The following is a 21937-nucleotide window of genomic DNA, read 5'->3' as shown; positions in this document are numbered from 1 at the left end:
GCAACTTGTCATTACAGTATTATCATTTGTTGCATGTTTTCTGTGCACTTGCCACATTTTGTGTCAACATGCTTCATTTACTCGAATCGCTCGCTTGTTGCCACATGATGATTGACGTCAGCTGCACAAATTGAATGTGCTGCCCGCTAATAACTGCTGTTATTAGCTCCGCAAAGCAGCTGTTAATGTTTCTTCTGGCTCGAGTTGCGCTTTAACATTTTAATAACATGTCATTAACAGCTTCCTGTTATGTTACTGGCATTACAAATGCTGTTATTAGGAACTGTATTGAATATATGGTAGTTAGTTAATTCATCTGTATTTTGTAGTCCAGAAGTTAAATCAAAGTTGCGTATAATAAATCAATAAATGTATGAATAAATTAAAGCAGTTCCTTGTTCTGTTAACACTCTGTTAAACACCTTAAAGAAGCTGTTATTTTGAATACCATGTCATTAACAGCTTCCTGCTATGTTAATTAATTAGGAAATGAATTGATTATAGTTAATTAATCTGAAATTTATAGTCAAGAAGTTAAATCAAAGCTTTGATTTATAAATTAATCAATTTATGAATAGATTAAAACAGGTCTTGGTTCTGTTAACACTCAGTTAAACACCTTAAAGCAACTGTTACTCTCAATAGCATGTCATTAACAGCTATATGTTACGTTACTGGCATTACAAATGCCTTTAATTAGGTACTGTATTGATTATAGTTGAATCATCTGTTTTTAAATAGATTAAATCAGTTCTTGTTACTGTTAAACTCTTTAAAGCAGCTGTTACTGTTAACAGCTTCCTTTTATGTTATTGGCATTACAAAGGCCTTTACTTAGGAACTGAATTGATTATGATTAAGTCATGTGCAATTTGTAGTCTAGAAGTTAAAACAAAGTTGCAAATAATTAATCAAAAATTGTTTAAATAGATTAAAGCAGTTCCTTGGTCTGTTAACACTCAACAGAGTGTTGTTAACACTAGAAGCGGCTGTTAAGTCTTTTTCTGGCGTGCTCCAACATGTTAATAACTTGTCATTAACAATTAACAATGTTAGAGACTGGCATTAACAAATGTGCAAGCTTTTATTGACAACTGTGCGAATTATAGTTTAGTTATAGTTTGTGTCTACAATTTAAATTAAAGTTGCGAATAGAATCAATGAAATTATAAAAAATACATTCTGTTAACACTCTGTTAAAGTATGTAGCATGGAATAACTGCTAACTTCAAGCGCACATTAACATGTTAATAACATGTCATTAACAGCTTTAACTATGCTACTCGAATGACACGATTTTTGTAACGTAAGAAATGTGGAAGCTGTGTAGATTAATAATAGTTGCTTTAGCTGCACTTTGTAGTCTAGAATTGCATTCTTATAAAATATATAGAATAATTTACAGCTTTTGATTGTCATGTTAAAACACTGTTAAACTTTTGATTGACTTACAGCGCTCTGCTCAATTGGATTGTAAAGTGAAATTGTGTAGCATATGTAAGTTTGATCAATGCGTGTGATTTGTCTCAAAATATGTATTTTGAAGCTACTGGCATATGAAATCCAAGTGCTTAGAGCGCATGTCACGCACAGCAAAGTAACAGCAGCAACAACAACAACAACAAAACGGAGATCTAGTTAAATGCGACGACGTGAGGGAAGAAAACGGAATGATTGCAATGAATTGGAATGCCTTTTGGGTTGGGCTCGTTGGACTTGACTTGTTGTATGTGAGTTTGGTTCGTTACAGTTTTATGAGGATGCTGGACAAATCTGCAACAACAACAACAGCAGCCAAAACAACAACAACAACTAAAAGTAACAACAGCAACAACAACGATCAGAGGCAGACATTTATTATTATATGATACACAGAGAAAGTCACGATTAAAAGCACAAAAAAAAAAGGCAACCGGCTAAAAATAATTACAACCGCCTTTTTTAAAGAGCAACCAGTGAACATGAGAGCCAAAAGATAAAGAAGATGGAGAAGAAGAACAACAACAACAACTGACAGCAGAACAACATCAACAACAACACGCAACGCTAAAAATTACTTGTAATAAAATTTGTGTGTGTGTGTTTTTTTTTTTTTTTTTTTTTGGTTGGTTGTTGTTCCTCAACAATTTCTTTTGGCCGAAAGCAGCGGAGAGAGAAAAACAAGTTAACGACTTCTATGGAAATTTCAAGTTTAATTTGTATAAATTAAAATCATCAGCCATGACAGCAGCGCTGTGGTCAAGGCATAAACAACAACCAACCCGACAACAACAACAACCACCGACAATGAAAGCAATTGAAAAGCCAAGCCAAAAACAAAAACACAAAAAACAATTGCAAATGTCAACAGAGAAGCGAGTGGGGCGAATGGCGAGTAGGCGTGACCGGAAGTAGCGAGTGATTAGAACTAATTGCCGAGAAAAGCCGCAGTCCAAAACAAAAAAAAAGCAAATCAAGGTGAAAGGCCAAATTCCCTCTCGCTGCTGCAATCGTAATTGTAAGTGCCAAATAATTTTGTGGCGTCTCTGATTACCGATTATCAGCAGCATCAGCAGCAGCAGCAGCAATGAATGATTAGCTGCAACTCATGAATCTGGCCAACTGCAATGCACTGAATGCTCAAAACGGATAAAACGCATGCAGCCGACAATCAAAGAAGCCGACAGCAACATCAACAACAACAACAACGGAAGCGAATGACGGTTCATGAATGACGACGGATGGATGATGGATCAACGACGGATGCTCTCTTGCTCACCATCACGATGATGAAAGGCCAGCGTTGGACGTTGTGTGGACTGTGTGGAATGTCAGGCAATCAGCGTGTTGTCAGCTGTCAGCTGTAGAGTTATCTATTGTTATCGATAACGATAATTCCTCACACTGTCCACAGAGCGAGACAATTGAAACAAGAAAATGATGAAAGGCTTTAGCTTTTATTAACTGTCACTTAACATAGCATGTTATAGTTATACTGTTATCGATAACGATAATTCGACGGACTGTGAACAACGCGAGGCCAATGAAACAAGAGAAATAATGAAAAACATGGCTTAGCTTTTATTAACAGTCACTTAACATAACATGTTATAGTGGAAAATAATCGGAGTTGTATCTATTGTTATCGATAACGATAATTCCTCACACTGTCCACAGAGCGAGGCAATTGAAACAAGAAAATTATGAAAGGCTTTAGCTTTTATTAACTGTCACTTAACACAGCATGTTATAGTTATACTGTTATCGATAACGATAATTCGACGGACTGTGAACAACGCGAGGCCAATGAAATAAGAAAAATAATGAAAACCATGGCTTAGCTTTTATTAACAGTCACTTAACATAACATGTTATAGTGGAAAATAATCGGAGTTGTATCTATTGTTATCGATAACGATAATTCCTCACACAGTCCACAGAGCGAGGCAATTGAAACAAGAAAATGATGAAAGACTAGATTTTATTAACAGTCACTTAACATAGCATGTTATAGTTATACTGTTATCGATAATTCCACAGACTGTCAACAGAGCAAAGCAATTCTAACAATCCAATGGTGAAAAACACGCTTAAGATCTTATAAACAGTCAAATAGCATGTTATAGTAATGATAATAAGTGAGATTTATCTAATGTTATCGATAACGATAGTTCCACAGACTATGAAAATCCCGATATAAAAAAGAAAACGATAATACAAAAACATGCTATAGCTTTTATAAACTGTCATTAAACTTAGCCTGTTATAATAACGAATATACGCAGCTTGAAGCTAGAAATTTATCTCGTATTATCGAAATTATCGATAATTCCAATAAACTACCAATAGAAACAACAAAATGATAGAAGACAAGCTATAAATTTTATTAGCAGTCATGACAAAATACATTAAAGCCAAAACTTTTGTTTTTATTAACAGTCATTTAACATAGTATGCAGAGTTGTTATCGATAACGATACAAATAATTGTCTCAAGTAAGCTATTGCTTTTATTTTTAACACTCATTAAACAACATAGCATGTTATTGTGCTCAATAAAAGCAGCTGGAAATGTGCAGTAAAACCGCAGCAAAAAAGAAAGTTTGCTCACAAACAAGCAATTAAAAAATGCTTCCACTTGGTAAATGCTGCTTAAAATTTTTGAAAATTGCTAGGAAACTTTAGTAGCTTCTAATAACATAAACAGCCTTTTAACATGTTTAACATGAAGATCATCATGCATTAATGAAATGTTTACAGTAGTGTTTTAATCGATCATTGTTAGCATAAAATGAACATAACATTTCTGGGCAGAAAATGTTAAAAGTTATATAACATAAAATTTTCGTAACAGATTTATGTAAAGAAATAATTAACATTTTCGCAATAGAGAAATTTCTTTACATTCTCTAACTTAAAATTTCTGTACAGAAAATTTTAACAGTAGATAACTTACAGAATATTCTTAACAGTTTCTGAACATGTCAGAATGTTTGACATAGTTGTACATTAATTGCAGAGTTCAACCAACACTCTTGTTAATTATTAGCCAGAATAGTCAAAAATAGTTAACATTCAACTAACATTGAATTTGTCAAAGTGTTGACAACTCTACAAAGTGCAGAATATTCCAAATATTATCTTCATCAATAACAAGAAGTAAACATTTCTTGCCTGAATTACAGACTTTATCGTTTGCTGCTACTTAAATTGTTAACATTCTATTAACATAAAATAAGTCAAAAATGTTTAAAGTTTCTAGTTTAAGCAGATCTTCCACGCAGCATTTTCATGTATAATCAGAAAATGAAATGTAATTGCAGAGCTTGTCTAATACTTAAGTAACATGCACTTTTTTTCTCATTATTTGCCACGTAACAGCTACTTAACATAGCTGCCAATGTAAAATCGGTTTTGTGGCCACTGAACCGAAGCTGAAGATTGTTTGACGCGCTCGCTGTCTATGCAAATATGTTGTATGCATAAGTACTATACAAGTATTAAGTAGTTTGTAGTTTGTATTTTTGTTTGGATGAGTCGCTTAATGCCGCCTAATAATGCCACAAAAGAGAGCATTTTGTTTGCATACTCAGCCGTAATATGAATTGTGCATTAAATGCCGCCTCCTGGGGTAATGAACATTTCAAAACAATTTTCCGCCAGTTATTTATCATCATTTAGTGGCGCCACACAAATCCCCTCCACCTCTGACCCCCTCCCATCGAGCGCCCTTCAAGTTTATTGCTCAAGTCTTTCGCTGGTTTTTTGACTCTCGATTGTTGCTGTGCTTACGTTTTTCTTTCTTTTTTTTTTTTTTTTTTTTTGGAGTTGCAAGTTATGTTGCGGGTCGGATCGGGTCGTAAGTGGCATGAACTTTTCGCCCGGCTTCCATTTTGGCATTATGAAAGATTGAACGCAGAATGATTTATCGAGCTACATAAACAGTTAATAAATACGTTGTAAATCACAACTGCATTATGTTATGATGGATGGATTGAAGGGAAGCCGCCAACTCGAATGTGAGTGGAAATCTGACTTGAATTGGATTTGGAAATTTGCGAATTAACCAATAATGTAAATCCAACAAAAAAAAGTAAAAGAAAATTAAGTGAGATTGTATTTAATTACAATGCACAACGAAAGGACTGCAATGAGGGGAATTCGATTGATTAGGAAATACGAATAGGAAATTAATGGAAAAATAAGAAAAACGTTTTAATGGAAAGCAAATTTTGTAGATCATAGGAATTTAGGTTAAAAAAGTCTAATCAAAAAGTGTTTAACACACATTTTAACACACAATTTGAAATAGAGAAATAGAAATATTTGTTTTTTATCGCATACATATCTGAATAGAGTAAAAGAGCTTGCGAAATTTGTACAAACATAATTGAAACAATCAAGAAAGCTATACTTAAGTGTGTATTTGGTAGATTTATTTATTATTACATTCAAAATATGCCAGATTGTATAATGATATACATTTCCGTTAAAAATATACCATCAAGTACAAAATATACCAAATTTTCAACTAAAGCTACGAACACGCGATGCGCAGAAACAGTTTTTTTCTATTGATGTTCAAATCTATCAAATTAATCAAAAATAATACAAAAAATAATACTCAAATATACTGAAGTGTATATACTATTACAATCAAAATATACCATAGAGTAAAATATATATCAAATTGTATATCAATATACATTTGCACTCAAAATATACTATAGAGTGCAAAACATACCAATTTGTATATCGATATACTTTTATACCATAAAGTAAAAAGTAGACCAAATGCTACATAAAGATACTATTACATGCCAAATATACCATAAAATGGAAAATATACCAATTTGTATATCGATATAATTTTATACCATAAAGTACAAAGTATACCAAATGCTACATAAAGATACTATTACATGCCAAATATACCATAAAATGAAAAATATACCAGATTGTCAACCAAAGCAACGAAGATCCGAACCGTTTTTTGCTATATACATTTATTTCTCAAAAACTCTAGATTTGATATTACGCTTGCTATTCGATTTTGCTTCGACGAGAAAAATGAGAAGAAAATTATTAAGGAATTGCATTGGAAATGAATTAGAAAACTAATTGCAAATAAGCCGGAAAATAGCTTAAGATAAAATATCTTATAAACGAGAGATGACAGATTAAAAGAAAATACCAACAAAAAGTGAAAAAGAAAAAGGAAATAAACAAAAACGTCAAATTATATTGCGCATAATTTCAATAATAAATTTCTATAATTTTCAATCTTGTTTGGTTGCTGGTTGCTGGTTGTTGTTGCTGTGGTTGTTGTCTTTGGCTGCAAGTGAAGCGTAGAATTACGTGAAAGAAAAGTGAAATTATGCAGCGAATGCGAAACGCAGCAAAACAACTTGTTGTTACAGTTGTCGTTGTTGTTGTCGCTGTACCTGTTGTTATGTTGTTGTTGCTGCTGCTGCTGATTGTTGTTGTTGTTGTTGTTGTCTGGGTGATGCGTGAAAGCAGCCAAAACGAACGAACAACGAGCGACAAACATCGCCTCGATTCGATGCGTGCGACCTAATTTCGAAATTGAATTGCAAGTTCAAGTTTTTATTTTGTTGTTTTGTTGTTGTTGTTGTTGTTGTTGTGTGATACCCTTTAATCTGTCAAGCGCCTTAAGAGGCGGCTGTGACTAATTGCTCAATCAGCGGCAGTCCGAAGTGTCATGCAATCAGCCAGAGACCAAAGACTTACAATATATTACAATCATAGTTTACAATTGCAACACTAACTAATGCATCTAATGCGTCAAGTTGCCCCTGACCTTCGACATCTACAATGATGATGATAATGATGATGATGATGATTAACTGCGATTCGATTACCAACTTGTTACCTCGAGGGTCTCGCTTGTCAACTTAATGATGTCTATGATGGATGGACGCAACTTTGCCCCAGTTGCAGCTAAAACATATTTATTGCTAACCTTCTTTTTTGAATCGCTAAATAAGATATGAACTTTTATATAATCATACAAAGCTTATATCTTTGAAACTAACATTTCAGTCATTGTTCTGTTCGGTTTTTTGTACTTTCACATCAGCATTTCTTTCTCAGCGCGCGAAATATCTTTATCTTAGAGCGTGACATTGTGAAATGCAATTACTAAAAATAGCAGCAAAAATAGTTGTACACAAAAAACAAAAAACAAAAAACAAAAAAACGTCACGATAAGTCAACAGTCTATTTACTCATGCCACCGTTAACTTAATTGTTCCAATATTTGTACAACTCTTTTGCGTGAGACTCGAAAGCTTAAAACGTAAACACGAACTCGATTTGAAATTTCCAAAGAAACAGAAACCCAACTCTTTGAAAGTCGCATCTAATTCTAGGCAAATGATGGCGGTACTTTGTAGTCTTAAGATACAAAAGGTAGTTTTGAGTATGGTAAGCAAGATGTCAATATATAATAGTGATTTCTCAGGGCTGATTGGCCATCTAATGGTTACACTATAACACATCTGAATAGCAAAAGAGACATAATTGAAACAATGATGAAAGCTATTCGCTCCACATTTAAACAAAAAACAAAAAAAAATTCTAGTGCGGTATTGATATTCAAATAAGTATCATCAAATTTATCTAAAGTAAAAATGCTGAAATATACTTAAGTCTATGTTTGGTATATTTATACACTATTATATTAAAAATATACTATACTATATACCAACTCTTTGAAACTGAAATCTAATTGTAACCAAATGATGACGGTACTTAGTAGTCTTAATATAAAAGAGATAGTTGTTACTATGGTAAGCAAGGTGTCACTATTTAATAATGATTTGTTAGGGTTGGTTATTTTATAGATCACATTTTGAATCGGTTTGAGGTTGGCTAAATTTGAGTTAAAGAGAAAATACGATTTGTTCGAGATAAGTGTGATTTCGACTTACATATGTATAACCACAATAAAGTCAAGACTATATTAAAATGGTATTCTATAAATGCATAACACTTGAATCGAATGGCTTTTAAAACAATAATAAATTATTGCTTGAGCCTAAAATACATTTTGTATCTTAAAATATTTTATTTGTGATGCTCCTATCAAAAATAATAACCCTTATTATAATGTTTAAAATAATCTTTAAGAGTGTTTTTTTTCCCAAATGATAAAATATTTTAAACATTGCTTTAAATGAAGTCTTTTACAATTCAAGCAATATTAGTTTACAAAATTGTATAGCACAAGTTTAGGTATAAATTAAGCATATTTGTTCTTACTGTCGAATTTGTTGTATTTCAAAGTCAAATATTATCATTAACAGTCCTACAAACTCAAGGAAAAAAGAAGTGGCCCGAAATGTTAAACCCGCGAAGCTTCAATTGAAAATTCTTATTTTTGCCTACAGTAATATGTACTATATATAACATATATACCGTATACTTTCCAATCAAATGAGGACACGAAATTCCTTTTTTTTTCCATATTGTAGAAAAACTGAAAGGTGGTTTCACTTTAAAATTTTTAACTTAAAAGCACATGGTCGCAGAGTTGTAAAATTTTTACACAGAGCTTATGGTAATTGACACTTTCCATAAAAAATATCAAATATCAAAATATGCTTACTACTGCCCCCTATATGTCGGGCCGGGAACTAATTGAGCGGTGTGATATATACTATATATGCTATAAAGAGTAACTTCGAGTTTAACTTAGTTTTGTGATTTAAAGTAGAGTATTCTTTGGTTGCATTCACGTCTCCTCACTTTGCTTTCTTCCGCAATTCTTTTGCCCATAGCTTGAAGCACTTGTCACGCATCTCACGTCTGCGTTAACTCCTCACTCACTCACACTCTTTCATTTTCTTTTTTTTTTCACTCTCTTCTTGCAGTTGCGCCTGAAGCAGTCGAAAGTTGTAATCAGCAAGCGGGAAGCGGGAATCGAAACGGGGGAGAAGATGATGATGATGATGTCGACATCGACATTGGCATCGACGGACTGCAGCAGCAGCAGCATGCAGGGATCAAGCACCAGCTCAGCCTCGAGCGATGTCATGACACTGACCACAACGGCGGCCTCCTCGTGGTGTGCGATGCCAGCGAGCACGCGACTCCGTCTGGTTCGCTTGGTCCGTCCGCATCAGCGTCGATTGCTGGTGGTGCCGCCGGAGCGGAGTGCCAGCTATGGATTTGCTGTGCGTGGTGGCAAGGAGCATGGCATTGGCTTCTTTGTCTCCCACGTGGAGCATGGCGGCGAGGCCCAGTTGAAGGGATTGCGCGTAAGTGGTTCACTGGTTCAGTGGTTCAGTGGGTCAAACACGTAGCACAAACACCCAACCACACCTTGCTTGCTACGTGATGCGATTCGTTGTGTTGTGACTTGACGTGATCACCCAAAATTTGTTCTTAACTGCTATTGACTTTCTCTTTCTTTCTCTCTCTCTGATTGAATTCGACAGATTGGCGATCAGATATTGCGCATCAATGGATATCGATTGGAGGATGCAGTGCACAAGGAGTTCATTCAACTGGTGGCCAGCCAGGATCGTGTCACACTCAAAGTGCGTGGCGTGGGCATGCTGCCAGTCAAGGAGTAAGTACAAGACGTAATGAATTATTTATCATAAGAGTTAGCCACGAAGGAAAGAACAGACAGGAGAGAACATCTCTTTTGCTTCCTTAACCATGTCCGTCTGTATGCATGATGAGACTATAGCTAAAGACAAAGCTATAACTTTTGACAACACTTGCCATATATGCATGTACTTTAAGTTTGTTTTATATTTTGGCCACGCCCACACTCGGACTCTTATAACAAAAACAAATCGAATAAGAAGCATAATGTGAAAGCTAGAAGAAAACAAGTAAGAAAGTTACACTCGAGAGTGCTCGACTGTGGAATACCCGCTACCCATTTTTAATAAAGGCAAAATATTGCGGTATCATTTTCAAAATATACCGAAAATACTAAAAATATACCAAATGGTATGTTTGGTATATCGATATAGTACACCATTCAAAATATACCATAGACGGCACAATGTACCAGATTGTCGGCCAAAGCAACTCAGACCCCTAGTAAGTAGGCGTTTTTGCCCATACAATTTTTATCTGATCGCAACCAAATTCTCAGAAATCATAACCACTATAGTTATTATTGTATATACCAAAATTCGCAACTCTAGCTTTAAAATTAAGTGTCGCAAAGTGTGGGCGTGGCAAAAATTTGAAACAAACTTGATCTGCGTGCAAACATTACAAATGTTGTCGAAAAAAAATTATAGCCTTATCTCTTATAGTCTCTGAGATCCAGTGTTTCATACAGACAGACGGACAGACGGACATGGCTAGATCGTCTCGGCTGTTGACGCTGATCAAGAATATATATACTTTATAGGGTCGGAGATGCCTCCTTCTACCTGTTACATACATTTCCTGCCGGCACAAAGTTATAATACCCTTCTACCCTATGGGTAGCGGGTATAAAAAGAAATTAAATATGGCTAGTACATTTTGTACTTATTAGAAAATATACCAAATAATTATACCGAAAGCATTAAAAAAAAATACCTATATTATGTATGTTTTATATAGTAGTATATTGATATACTAATTATAGCATAATGTTAATGTTAGTAGATTAACATACTAAATATAACATTCGGTATTTATTATATTAGCATATATCAATATAATAAATACAAAATGTTATATTTCTTATTTTTTAATATATTAATATACTACTATATTATTATGTGTATGGTAGTATATTCATATACTAAATATAGTACTCGGTATATTTTTTACTTTTATTGAAAATGGTTTGCAGCTATCTCACAGTCGACTCTAGCTTCTTGTTAGCCGACCGGACAAGAAGTAGTCTTAAAATGATATGACAGGCATTCGTAACATTCATACCATAGAATGCATTCTGAATGGACAACTACGCACTGTAAATTTAGTTTAGCATGGATTATGCTCACAAAATGAGTAATACGATCCATACTGCAGGACAAAATTACCAATTTGTAGTTGACAACACTTTGAGGGCACAGTTTCTTGCTACTACTTGTTGCTTTGATTTCACGCTGCATATTCTCATCCGTCTGTCCGTCCGTCCACTTGTTTGAGTGCGTCTATCTCTGAGACTTTAGTAGCTAGAGCTTACAAATTGGGGCACGTAAGTTCATGCTCAGCATATGCAACTAATTGTTACTTTGAAATTTTAATCTCGTACTCTTAATCTTTGTGCACTTGCAGTCAGCCGGACGAGCGCTTGTCCTGGAACGTGGTGAAGCTGCCCAGCGTGAGCGGCACGCCCTCCGAAAGCTCGTTCAAGACGAGCAACGAGCGAGAACGTGAACGCGACCGCGATCGTGATCGTGAACGTGAAAGGGAACGTGATAGGGAGAGAGAACGAAATTGCGATCGGGAGCGACGCAATACGAGTCGCGACATCAATGTGGTGCTGCATGTGGCGCCGCGCACCAAACTGGGCCTCGGTATATGCAAGGGACCCGAATGGAAGCCGGGCATCTTTGTGCAGTTCACCAAGGAGCGGAGTGTGGCACGCGAGGCGGGTTTGCGGCCAGGCGATCAAATACTCAGCGTCAACAGCATCGATTTCTCCGATGTGCTCTTCAGCGAAGCCGTTGCCGTGATGAAGGGCTCCACCAAACTGGATATGGTTGTCCGCACTGCGGCGGGTTGCGAACTCTTTCCAGGCGAATCGAGTGGCTACAATAGCTCGGCCAGTTCGGTGACGGGTGATCAGAGTCCGTGCTGGGCGGATGCGAAGTCGAAGCGTTTGACGGCGGTGCGCGAAGAGTCGTCGCAGCAACAGCAACAGTTGCAGTTGCAGTTGCAGTTGCCGCCGGTGAACAAGACGATCATCAAGCTGAGCGAGAATGGCACCTCCATCAACAACACGTATGTGCAACAGGAGCAACAGGGGGAGCAATCGATTAGTCGCAGCACCACCATACGACGTGGCAACAACAACAGCAACAATAGTGTGGTTGCACCACCGCCACCAGCAGCACCGCTTGCCACAGACAACCACAACCACAACAGCAATGGGAATGTTGGCAGCAACAGCAGCAGCAGCTTGTCGAGTGCCATAAACGAGGAGCTCAAGAAACGCAAAGAGGTGAGTTACAGCTTACCACCAATTGTGGCCTCTCCTAAGCAGCCTCCTAATTATTGTCCATTCCGCAGAAGCTGCAGCAGGTGCAACAGCGCAACAGTCAACAGGAGCGTGGAGCGAGCCGCAACGTTGCACAAATGTCGCACAAACGTGAACGCAACAATTCTGTTGCTGCTGCAGCGCCACCCGCTGCAACATCAACAACAACAGCATCAGGTGGAGGGGGAGGCGGAGGAGGAGGAGGAGATCAGCATACCGCGCTGATGGATGAATTTAAGCGTGCGCATCAGCGCATGTTCAGGAACGGGTTCCATGAGAGCGAGCACAAGGTGAGCAGCTGCAACTCTTTATGAATAGTTGTTGTTCGACGCTGGTTGCTGGTTGCTCGCTGCTGGCTGCTGGTTGCTCGTTGCAGTGTTGCAACTTGGCAACTGGCGCTGGCTACTTGCAAAGGTCAAGAGAGCTGAGAGCGGACAACACTTGTTGTGTTGTTGTTGTCTCGCTGTTGCTTAGATTTCTAGCCAAAGTTGTTGTCATTGTTGCCAATGTTGTTGCTGTTGCTGTTGTGCATTTTGTTATTGCTGCTGTTTGTTGCTTATTGTTAGCCATGTGAAGTATTTGTTAGCTCTTGTAGACACTTGACAACTAAATGAGGGCGCAATAGCAAGTGAAGTCACAGACAGACAGACAGACAGAGAGTGCAAAGAATATAAATTAGTTGAAGAAAAGTGAGCAGAGATAACTTCACGTCTTCACTCAAACATCTTCAATTCAAATGCGGTTCCTTACTTGACCTTAAAGGCAGCAAATAATGTTAATAACAATGTCATATTGATTTATTTAAAAAGTTAAAGTTTCTGATTTGCAATCCTTTTGATTGACAGAAGAACTGAAAAATATAGCTTTACACCACTTTTTGATTGATGGCAAATGATAGGCTCCATCCGTCCGTACATCTTGCAGAATGTTAGAGATGAAGCTACATTCTCCCGCATATCGAAAAATCTATTATCAAGTGTCAAAAGAGTTATTTATTAAGTTATTTTAGAAATATTTGACAAAAATTGATGCTGTAGTCGTCATTTGAGGATAACATAACAATCTAGAATATTTTATAGTCTACAGTATGTAGTAGTATATAAATATACCAAATGGGGTTTTTGGTATATTGGATTTTATTGTTATTCGAAAAATACACCAAAATGAATATACCAAAAATACTAGAATATACTGAAAAGTATACTTGGTATATTTATATACTGATACATTCTGTATTGTTCAAAATATACTAGATTGATATTATCGTAATGCACATTATACTAAATTTTCATGGTATATTTTGTAATCTACAGTATGTAGTAGTATTTAAATATACCAAATATGGTTTTTGGTATATTGGTTATTATTGTTATTCGAAAAATACACCAAAATGAATATACCAACAATTTATAATATACCGAAAATTATATTTGGTATATTTATATACTGATACATTCGGTAGAGTTCAAAATATACTAGATACAAAATGAATATACCAATAATACTAGAATATACTGAAAATTATATTTGGTATATTTATATACTGATACATTCTGTAGAGTTCAAAATATACTAAATTGATATTATCGTAATGCAAATTATACCACATTTTCATGGTATATTTTGTACTTTATAGTATGTAGTAGTATATAAATATACCAAATATAGTCTTTGGTATGTTTTAGTATATTTTGGAATATTAATTTGGTGTGATTTCTGAATAATTTCCTACGGTCTGTACCTTTTTTTATTTGTTTATAATCGTTAATTTGCAAATTCAGAAGAATACATATTTAGCTCATAGGTTGAGCTCAAGCTATTACACAAGCAAGAAGCGTATCATAATAAATTTAGCATATACCTAATCAACATATTAAATGCCATGTTGTACATAGCCAATTTGAATACTCTAACAGATTTGTGCTTTCAAAATGAAAGACAAACGAATGAACAAACTGAGAATAAAGAAAGAAGTATTACAGTGAAGTGCTTAGGGCACTATAACAATTTAATGATATGAATTATATTAACGAATTTATACACATTTCAGTCACACATTCCTACCTATCAGACCCTTGTTTAGCTCCAACTACAGGGTATGTGTGTTAAAAGCAGCGTCAAGAGTGCGAGCAAAAACAAAAAGGCATCACGAGAATTTGCCAATTAAAAGTGCAGCTTATCGAACGTGACGATAGGCAACGAGTCCAACTAGTTGAACAGTCTCTAATCTCTAGGGTATATATGTGAGTTTGTTTGTCTCTCTCTTTTCCCTACACTCTTTCTCTCTCTTCTCTTGCTTCCCTTATCGTCGGGCAATTGAACTCTGATTTATGCTAATTGAAAACTGAAATTGTTTTGCATACACAACTCAAACTTAAATAAGCAATGAAAGCTCATCCAGTCAAAAATTTAAATGCTCAACTGTGGCATACCCTATACACAATTTACAGCAAGTTGTGCATACCCCATTTGTGGTTGCTGCTGCGCCGTGTTTGCTGCGTTATAAATAATGTCAAATATGGCAAAAACTTTGTGCATAGTTTATGACTTAATTGCTTTTCCGCTTAAAACCAAGTGAAGCACTTATTTGTGCTCTCAGTCGATGCTGTACTACAAAATACCCTATAAAGTTTAGGATTTAGACTTTCGCAAAGTAATTAATATTATTGAAATAAAATGTATGCTAACTTTATGTAATTATAATGAGAATTGCCAAGAGAGAGAGAGAGAGAGAGAGAGACAATTTGAATAATGCGGAAAGAAAAATTCTATTCAAATTCAAGTTTTATTTGATTTATTGTGATTATTCTTTATTGATATACTATATATTTCAATAATTAGTAAAAATTCTTAATTGTGTTATAATTATTATTGATTGTGATTACATTTTTGTTAGTAATCGAATTTCTTTGATTTGTGCACAGCCAATATACATACAATTTAATAATAACGAAGAACACTGATAATTATATAAAATGAAAAGTTTAGTAAGAAAGTTTAGAGAGTGCTCTTTTCTATTCAAATTTTTTATTAGATGCGATTACATTTTTTTGCTAATGGAATTTCCTTGATTTATACAATCTCTATATTTTCTCTCTGAACTTTTCTTATTGGTGATTAATATTAATTACTTTATTTGAATTGAGAATGTCTATTAAAACTAAACATTTTCTCTATTCATTTTTAGTGATATTTATTATTCTAATTTATTAATATTATACCTTGTAATAGAATTTTTCAGCTTCATTCTTTTTATAGTGTTCACTATTATTATCTTTTTGTAAGCAAATTTGGTGTCTAATCTTCATTAGGTTTATATATATATTATTATTAGTTATTTGATTTTTTTAAGCAAATTTGCTTTTTATTTTTCGTTAGGTTTATTTATTGTTATAACTTATTAATATTATATTTTTTGGTTAAATATATAATTATTTCTTATTGAGGCTTTAAACTTTCTCTCCAATCTTCTTTTGAGTTATTTATTATGAGTAATAATAATTATAATTTACTGATATTATAATTCAGAGTATAGAATGTAATAGAATTTTCCTGTTTGAGACTTTCTAAGCAACACACAAATCATCAAGTTTTCTCTCTAAACGTTTTTTAGTAGTATTCTTTATTATAATTTATTGATATTACATTTGATCTTGTAATAGACATTTTCTGACGCAACCCTTTTCTTCGAATACTCAAACTCTCTTTCTCTCCCTCTACCTTTCTCTGTCTCTTGAATTTGTTCGTTGTTGGCAAACTTGTTGCATAAGCTGATGAAACGTCAACGTCAAGTGCTTTTGTATGAGTGTGTGTCGAGCACACAGACAAACAGACAAACGGACAGACAGACAGCCACGTGTGTTTATCCAGTGACCTTAACTTTTCTTGGATTTTCCCCCACATTTTGTTTTTTTTTGTTTTTTGGGCAGCATTTATCTGCAATTTCAAACAATAGCCACCCGCAAATAGTGAAGCCAAAACAATGACTCACCACTGAAGAGGCGAATACCAAAAAAAAGAAAAGCAAACATAGGTCGGGTATGAGTGTGAGAGTGTGAGAGTGTGCTCCTCAATGGGTTGCCTCTTATCTTATCAGCTGTTAAAGCACAACACAACTCACAACAGGTGAGAGCTTGACAACTCTGCTGCAATTGTCGAGCGTCCAGTCTGGGTAAAAACACGGCAGCGTCAACAGCAACAGTTCAGCTAGAGTTCGAGACGAGAGAGAACGTCAACGCGATGAGTTTGCTACGTGCTAAAAATGGTGTTGGGGGCGGCGGTGGCGCAGGCGGTGGCATCAATGGGCGTGACAGCGATATGCCAACGATGCGACCAGTCAGCATGGGTCGACCATTGGTCACGATGTCCACATACGAGGTAGACGCAAAAGAATGTCATCATCAATCAGACAATCAATCAGTCAATCAATCAATCAGCTATTGCAAAAATGTTTCATCTCAATCAGTCAATCAATCAATCAACTATTGCAAATATCTTAACATTTCAATTCCATCAATCAGACAATCAATCAATCAATCACTTAGCTTTTGCAAATTTTTTCCATCTCAATTTCAATTTCGAATAATATACGAAATTTGTTGTATTTCACAGGAACGCGGCGAGACGCTGAAACGCACTTCGATAATGCCCGATGATAGTTGCTATCGCAACAACAACAACAACAACAGCAGCAGCAGCAACAACAACAGCAACAAATCGAGCAATGCGAGCAACAGCGGAAGCAATCGCATGTCGCTGCTTAACGGCGGCAGCAATAACATTGTCAATGGATCGACGGAATTGCCACCGCCGGTAAGTAATTGCCCACAAATGGCCTAACAAAAGTTTTTTTTTTGCCAGCAGCATTATGACGGAATCTATAAATAAGTATATATACTAAACACTAAAGTATCTCCTCTCTATATACCAACAAAACAACTAAAAAAAAAAGAAAGAATTAGAGAGATAATTAATGACAGTCGCAATTGCTCATGAAGTGTTTTTTGTTTTTTTTTCTTTTTTTTTACCAGTGAACAAAGAAAACAGAAACTGTGGATAATTCGTTAGATAATACTTAAAATGTGCTTTGAGCTTTCACGAAAGAGTCTTTGCTTTTGCCTAGTTTTAACTTTTTTTTGCTTTTACCTTGTTCAACAACGAACAAAAACAAAGAGCTTTAATGAGCTTAGTTACAATGCTGATTAGAGATTTTATAAACAGCCAACTAAGTGACCGATAACATAAAGAATTTTCGATTTAATTAACTTATAACAATTGGGGCTATTAATAGACAGTGGAGAGAAATAGTAATATAGCTTCAATTAAATTCAAGGCTACATAGAGCTTTAATGAGCTTTGAGGTTGACAGTTAAAGAACTTGTGTTTTCATAAACTTTTAAATAAAGCATAAGTACATTAATTTGAAAATGTGCTTTTAAATAAGTAAAAGCTTGTATCAAGCTGTAGCTAGAATTAAATGAAGTTATACACATAGCTTTAATAGGCTTTGTAGAAAAGTTGAGAGTCGAAAAAAGTAAGTTTTAAAAAGCTTTTAACTAAAGCAAAAATGACTGCAAAAGTTCTATTCCATTTAATGTGCTTGTTGTAAATTTAAAATATATTTTAAATATATATTAAATAAATTACTCGCAAAAGCTCTATTGAATGTAATAAGCTTTTCAATAAATAAAAGCTTGTAAAAAGTCTTATCACAGCTGTAACAAGAATTATATTGAGTCCAAAAGGGTTTAGTTTTCAAAAGCTTTCAACTAAAGAAAAATAACTGCAAATGTTATATTATATTTAATGTGATTTTTGTAGCTTTTAATGGAAAAGCTTTATTATAGTTGCAGTAAAGTTAAAAGTACGAGTGAATGACGTATAAAATGTCAGATAAAACTATAATATAGTATGTTAGTAAAAAGTATGAGTAAGTGAAAGACGTTTAAAATGTCAGCTTAATAATTATTGTTCAGCGGAAACATGTAAAACTAAGCAAAACAAACGAAGCATGCTATAAAGCAGCCTTTAGTACGCTGTAAAAGTTGAGTAGCCCACATACCGTATTTGCACAATTCAATTTGTTATTAATCAGCAACCGAGTTGAGTTATTACACTAAGCCCCAAGTGTTATAGAGCATTTGCTAGTCAAACAAACAGAGAGTCTCAAGTGTGGACTACCACAACGCAATCACAATCACATTTTTATGGCATTATCACAAAAACAATCACAAAAAGTGAGTTGACGCGTTGGCGAGATTTACAATGGATACCCTAGACTAAAACTTTTGATTCAACTGTGAAGAAGTGATAAGATGTTTCTATAGGGAATTTCTTAGACGATGCAATGTGGAATATCCTAGAAATAAAAAGCAGCAGGATGTGATAATGCTCAGACTAAAACATTTATTTCAGTTGTGAAGAAGAAGTGATAAGAAGTTCATAGGGAAAACTTTGTTACTATAGGGAATTTCTTAGTCTTAGAAGTGATAATAAATGAATGAAAAATATATTAGAAGAGTCGACTTTAGTTGAATTAAAATTATTTGCTTAGTTGGCAACGCTGTTTATCAGTTATAATACTCACTCTCTCTTTCTCTCACTTTTGTGTTGCAGCCACCGCAGTTTGCCAATCCACAGAAGAAGCAACAGCAGCAGCAACCACAGCAACAACAACAGCAGCAACAGTTCAAGCTGAGCTTAGCCAACGGCAACAGCAACATCAACGGCAGCAGAAGTAAACCTTCAACGACGACGACGTCGCCGTCGCCGCTGTTGTCGCCGGTGCTGCGCACTCCCAGCATACTTGTGGGCGGTCTGCGTGCACCGGCCACGCCCCAACCGGACTACGATGCAGCAGGCACAACAACAGCAACAACAAGTCAACAACAACAACAGCAACAGCGACGCACGTTGCGTTTGGGCACAGTGACGATCGGAGAATACGGGGAACAGCAGCGGGGAAAGCGAGAGACGCTGCGCAAGATGCCATCGATTGAGGCAAGCGGCGGACAATCGAATGGCATACTCAAGAATGGCAGCAATCGCAACAGCAGCAACTACAGCAACAGCAACAACATCAACAGCAGCAACATCAACAACAGCAGCAGCAGCAACATTAATGGACGTCAGCAGCAGCCGCAATCGCAGCAGACGGAAAAGTCCATTAAATTTGGCAATTGATGCAACGTGCAACGTGCAACGTGGCAAACTGTAAACTTGTGCAATATGGCAGTTTAGTTAATACTATTATTATTATTAATATTAATATTAATGCTATTATTAAAATAATTTGTAATGTGTTTTTTTTTTTTGTGCGCTCTTTAAAACTACGTTTTTTTTCTCTGCATTTTTGTTGAATATTTGTTAATATTATTTAACAATTAATTGTTAAGCTGCTAATAATTAATGTACGTAATTGATATACTTAATTGTACTTACATATCTATTATTGTATAAACACACACATATATATAAATATAGATTTGTAATAAAAGCAGACAAAAAAAAACAGAACTGTGTGAGCTCAACAAGTGACCAACGAGTAGATACCCTGTACCTTTTCCCAAATATGTTAAAAAAGTTGAAGCAAGTGCAAACTTGTTAAATTCGTAGTTGACAATTCTCGTTAAACATATCTTTATAACAATTCGAAAAAAGTCAATCATATAATTGGAATTCGATTAGACAAAGTAAATTTACGATTTTAATGTACAAATTAATAGTGATATTCAAAAATGGTTTTATCAATTTTAAGCGCACGCGTCATGCTTTTGGACGTAATTCAATTTTTGCAATACTCTTGTCATGGCTTTAAAAATATCGCGTGCCGTATGTGAGAGACAGTAATGTAAAATGTTATCATACCCGTGCGTGCCATGATTTGTTTTTTTTGTTTCTGTTGTTGTTTTTATGACAACAGGGTATATGTTCGTGTGTACAATGGAACAACAAATGATAAGCTGTAAGAATATTTAGCCGCTTGCGTCAGCTAACAAAGAGCGCGCAATTAGACAGCTTGACAAGCCCAAAAAAAAAAAATGTCTCATTTTGGATTTTAGTCATAAATAGTCGTACAACAAGCTAATGATTGATATTTCCTATCTATCCAATATACTACAACTACTACGATAAACTAGCTACCTAGTTCCTAGTACTAGTCGCAATACAATTGTTCAATTAAGGCGATCAAGTGCCGTTGTCACTTTCGATTTGCGTACATATAGTAGTACAATAGAGCAAACTTGGCAAAAGCGTGACGAAAGCGAAAGGCAAACATTTAACATTGCATACTTTTAGGGGACGCGCACATTCGCAATGCAAAGCTCCTTGCTACTCTATTATGTTCGCCTGGTATTTCAGATGGTCCAAGCAGCAGTTTCCAAGCTTGGTCGACATTTTTTGAAGCAAACAACTGTTGTTTTTGTAATTGTTGTTGTTGTAATGCGAGTCGATGTAGTTGTTGTTGTTCGAAAATCAATACCGCTTCTAAGCGATGTCCACATTTTGTTAAGCCTTGCACATCCAACTGTTGTTTTTGTAATATTGTTGTTGTTGTAATATTTGTTGTTGTAGTGCTGGTCGATGTAGTTGTTGTTGTTGTTGTTGTTGTTCGACAATCAGAGCCGCTGCGGACGACTAAAAAGTGTCAAATCAGCAGCTGAAATACCAGGCCAACAGAAACAGCAGGAAGCAGATACACAGTACAAAAAAATTGTGGCGCCATCTATGTCTCAAACTAGGAACTATGATTCAAGTTAGGGAGGTAAAAGTATGCTACAAAAAATTGTTCGCTGTAAATTGCTCAGAAAAATTGTACACCCCAAAAGTATGCCGCAAATTATTATTTGCAACTTTGCAAGTTTGAAAAATGTGCAGCCTAAAAGTATGCTATACAAAATCACTTGCTGTACATTGCTTACAAAAATGCTGCATATCAAAAGTATGCTGAACAAAATTATTTGCTGCACGTCAAATTATTTGATCGCACATTGCATATTTGTATATTAGTTGCATTCTATTTTTAGCAAGGAGGAAAATAATATCATTTCGATCCCTGGCCGAGGTATTGCGGCAACTAGCGATCGTCAAGCTATGCGGTGTGGAAACATTCGCGAACAACAAGCAGGAGATGAAGGAGGTGAAGGTGGACCAGAGCACGACATGAAGCCGGATATCGGAATATTAGGCCAACCATAGCGTCACTCTATTATCAACTAAATTCTATTCACTTTTTGCGCTGCACTACAAGCTACAGCACTCCATTGTAAAT

The 21937-nt window shown here is 35.5% G+C and overlaps 1 protein-coding gene across 1 annotated transcript in view; it reads left to right on the top strand.

Annotated features, from left to right (window-relative positions):
• The window catches only part of LOC117569842 (putative uncharacterized protein DDB_G0277255), a 32991-nt gene extending 12845 nt beyond the window's left edge, over positions 1-20146 (top strand). The window contains exons 2-7 of the mRNA XM_034251173.2: positions 9374-9760; positions 9941-10074; positions 11742-12630; positions 12699-12956; positions 17278-17478; positions 19282-20146. Of these exons, the coding sequence (XP_034107064.2) occupies positions 9440-9760; positions 9941-10074; positions 11742-12630; positions 12699-12956; positions 17278-17478; positions 19282-19848 (2370 nt within the window). The 5' untranslated portion in view covers positions 9374-9439 and the 3' untranslated portion in view covers positions 19849-20146. The remainder of the gene's footprint in view (positions 1-9373; positions 9761-9940; positions 10075-11741; positions 12631-12698; positions 12957-17277; positions 17479-19281) is intronic.
• The last annotated feature ends 1791 nt before the right edge of the window (positions 20147-21937 follow it).

The sequence above is a fragment of the Drosophila albomicans genome, chromosome X (genome assembly GCF_009650485.2).
Source record: "Drosophila albomicans strain 15112-1751.03 chromosome X, ASM965048v2, whole genome shotgun sequence".
Lineage (NCBI taxonomy): Eukaryota > Metazoa > Arthropoda > Insecta > Diptera > Drosophilidae > Drosophila > Drosophila albomicans.
Note: the sequence above shows the minus strand (reverse complement) of the source record. Positions and strands in the feature narration are given on the sequence as shown.